This window comes from Pleuronectes platessa, chromosome 4 (genome assembly GCF_947347685.1).
Source record: "Pleuronectes platessa chromosome 4, fPlePla1.1, whole genome shotgun sequence".
NCBI classification, from domain to species: Eukaryota; Metazoa; Chordata; class Actinopteri; order Pleuronectiformes; family Pleuronectidae; genus Pleuronectes; species Pleuronectes platessa.
In genome coordinates, this window is record NC_070629.1 from 28,117,859 (window position 1) to 28,121,632 (window position 3,774).

The 3,774-nt window shown below is 46.8% G+C and overlaps 1 protein-coding gene across 1 annotated transcript in view; it reads right to left on the bottom strand.

Annotated features, from left to right (window-relative positions):
• The window catches only part of LOC128438224 (metal transporter CNNM4), a 33,971-nt gene extending 31,964 nt beyond the window's left edge, over nt 1-2,007 (bottom strand). The window contains exon 1 of the mRNA XM_053420704.1: nt 598-2,007. Coding sequence (XP_053276679.1) covers nt 598-2,005 — 1,408 coding nt within the window. The 5' untranslated portion in view covers nt 2,006-2,007. The remainder of the gene's footprint in view (nt 1-597) is intronic.
• Nucleotides 2,008-3,774: the final 1,767 nt, after the last annotated feature.

The following is a 3,774-nucleotide window of genomic DNA, read 5'->3' on the forward strand; positions in this document are numbered from 1 at the left end:
TAGGGAGGAAGCGGTTGCTATATTGATTAACTAGTATGGATAACTGTATTAATTTGGTCCACTGTAAACGTGATAACATTTTATACCTGTTCCCTTTCTACACATCATTAGAAACTAAATGTTTCAAAGGCAAACCTTCGCCGCCCCCGTAAAACATTCACTCTCTGTGGCAAGTCGCAGTGTGGCTTCCTGTGGAGCTAAACTTTGGAGAACTTCGACCCGTGATATTGAATTTGCAATTCCATATGTTGTCGGCATTTCCTTATCAAAGCAATCTCACAGCCTTTCATCTCTCACACACCGACACAAACACAAGTCTCTTGAGGACATTGCATTGAGACGCACTCTAACCTTAGACATAGTTACTGCTTAAAGCTAAACCATGACTTGAACTAACTTTAAGATGCAATGATTTACATTATGGGGAGTTACTGTTGTCAACACACACACACACACACACACACACACACACACACACACACACACACACACACACACAGTCAGTGATTCCTAAAGTACAGACCTCTGCACCTTCACCTGACCCCCTGGGCCTGTGTCTCTAAAACTGCACAACAATCCCACACCACTCGCACACACCTTTCTTGAACTCCTCCAGCATGGAGTCCAGCTTGGTGTCGTGGAAGACAAAGTGGACCGGGTGGTTGTAGAACTTGGTGATGGTCTTCAGGGTGGTGCAGTCGTCCGGGTCCACGAAGGCCAGGTCCTTGACGAACAGGACGTCCATGATGTTGGAGCGCTCGTCCTCGTACACGGGGATCCTCGTGTAGCCGCTCTCCATGATCTCGGACATGGTGTTGAAGTCCAACACGGTGTCGCTGTGGATCATGAAGCAGTTGCCGATCGGCGTCATGACATCCTCCACCGTCTTGGTCCGGAGCTCCAAGGCGCCCTGGATCATGTTGAGCTCCTCCTTCACCAGGTCGTTGTAGGGCTCGGTGACCTTCAGCATCCCCACCAGCTTCTCCCGGTTGTACACGGTGCCGATCTCCTGGCCGAGGACGCAGTCGAGGAGCTTGCTGATGGGCCACGACAGCGGGAAAGTCAAGAGCATGAACAACTTGGTGACCATGATGGTGTTCGCCCCGACCGCCAGGCCGTGCCGAGAGCACAGCGCCTGGGGAATGATCTCCCCGAAGACGACGATGCCGACGGTGGAGGCGATCACGGCGCCGATCCCGGAGTTGGTGAGGTCGTCCAGGAGGATGGTGAGGGTGGTGTTGACCAGGACGTTTCCGAGCAGCAGCGAGCACAGCAGGTAGTTGCCCTTCCTGCGGATGGGCTCGATCTTCCGCGCGTACTTCTTCTCCTTCTCGGTGCCGCAGCTCTGCACGATGCGGAGCTCCATCGGGTCCAGCGCCATCAGCCCCAGGTTGAGCCCGCTGAACATGCCGGACAGCACCAGCAGGAACGCGATGATGATGACCTGCAGCCAGATGGGCAGCAGGGACTTCTTCACCTCCACCACCCGCAGGCGGCCGTCCCGTTCGTCCAGCAGGTACCAGTCGTCCTCCTGCGGGTCGCGGACGCACAGGGCGAACAGCTTCACCATCTCGCTCTTGCGGAGCTGCTTGATCTGGACGCTGACCACCCCGGAGCTGCTCTGGTTGCAGAACTTCATGCCCCCCTTCACTACTATATCCTTCGTGTGTTCGGGACAAGTTCTATTGGGGGAGGGCGTGTTAGCTCCAGGGATTTCCTCCTCCGTTTCGCTGGAGCCGAGCTCCATGAACCTGATGAGCGCCGAGCTGTTGGGGAACAAGTGGAGCCCGTAGAACCTGAAGCGGATGTCGCTGCCCTCGGTCACCTGGATATCCCCATCCTTCGTGGTCCCGGCCGGCTTGTCGCTGCTCTCCAGCCTCCAGCCGAGGATCCGGGTGACCCCTCTCGGCTCCGGAGTCACCGCCGCGGCCTCGCTGCCCGAGAAAACACACGAAAAGAGGAGTAAAGTTACCGTGAGCCCTGGTCCGCACCAGTCCGTCGCCATGTTTGTTTCGCTCTCTGCCAACGGGGGAACTGACGTCACATACTCGGCTCCGAGGGCCCGCCTCTCTGATCTAATTTGCATATCCCCCGAGAACAGCCAATCAGTGACTGCAACGTCACTCAAAATAACCGACCGCGCCCCCTTGGTTATCCATTGTTAAGGTGGACTGAGAGGGTTTGCTTTTAAGGTCGTCTACGTGCAGAGTTGACGTTTCACTCTTATTTTTGTTAACTGACTCTCCAAAGAGTTGCAAATAAAAACAGCAACAAAGAATTAAACAAATTTTGTTAAACAAAGTACTTCAAAGACTTGTTCGTCTTCAAAGACAAGAGACCTCAAATTCCTGCAAAGTAAAAAACGTTGTGGAAAAACAGCTTAAAAATTAGTAAACACATGCAATTAAAAAAAAAAACGTTCAAAGTTAGAAAACACACGCAAATAGAAAAAATACGTGCAAAGTAAGAATACAACTTCATCAATTGGATAATACATGAGTTGTAAAAAGTGACAACACATACAAATACAGGAAAGCGTTGACAATAACGAAAAGGAAAAGTGATGAACGTGGCTTTAGCTCAATGCTTTGTGAAGTTTCATCACCACCGATGAGAAGCTGACTTCAATAACTTCACACAACTATCATATGCTGCACAGAATGAATACGATAAATAAGGATATATGTAAATCTATCATATTTGTTCAGAGTTCGGCGTTCTGATGGGTCAGGGAAGTTGGAAAGTATTTACAGCATTCAACTTTGAGAAGGACAGATCTCTACAAGCTGGAAGACAAACTGTGGGTTTCCGTCAACCTGCCAAACACTGAATACCCACTGGGTCCATTCTGAAGCTTAATCTGACCTCAGGTGAATGTTAGTGTCAAAGGAAAAACCTCAGAGAGAGATTCTCTCATTACAAGTATTTCTTCTCTTTAATGAACTGAGAAAAAAAGGAGAATATAAAAAAGGTGAAGAACTATCAGTCTAAAGAATAATAGGAGTCAGGGAGCTGAGATTAAGTTTTCCCTCCCAGTGTATTTCTTTACTGACAACAGAGCTCCCTCTAGTGGTCAAACTAAGGTCAATGCATATAGCAGGTCAATTTAAAACTGCACTGTAAATAGTGAAGTAGATGGAAAAACTATTATAGCGTCATTAGACTCATTTATTACTCTTAAAATAGTTGTGCCTTATCATAGTACATGATATTTTACAACTTCATAAACTGTAGTATTATTCTTCCTTATGATATTTGAATGACTTATGATATTGAGACGATTTTGAGATAAGATAAGCAAGGAAGCTGAGACGACTTGTACTTCTTTATTCATGTAGATATCTATACTGAGTACTCTGAGTATTTTATTTTTATCGAGGAACTATTATCATGTTTCTACAGGCATTGTTCACTGTATTTTTAATAAAAAAAATCAAACAATCGACTAATTTCCAGGACATTATGATTTCATTTAAATAATCTTTCAATGCAGTCTTCTTTTTACAGTGTAAACCTAAAAAAAAAACAACCATCGAAGTCAAATTTCAAATGTCTCAAATGGAAAACTTGTGTGATAAAAAAAAATCTGTGTAACTTTAAGTTGTTGGTGATTTTGAGTTGAACCATTGGCCTTAAAAGTCACGAGAAATTCTTTGAGCAAATTAGTTGTAGATAAAGTAATGGACCAAGGAGGTGGGTGGAGAGAGAGAGAGAGAGAGAGAGAGAGAGAGAGAGAGAGGGGAGGATGGGAGGAGAAAGTAGAGGAGGGGAGAG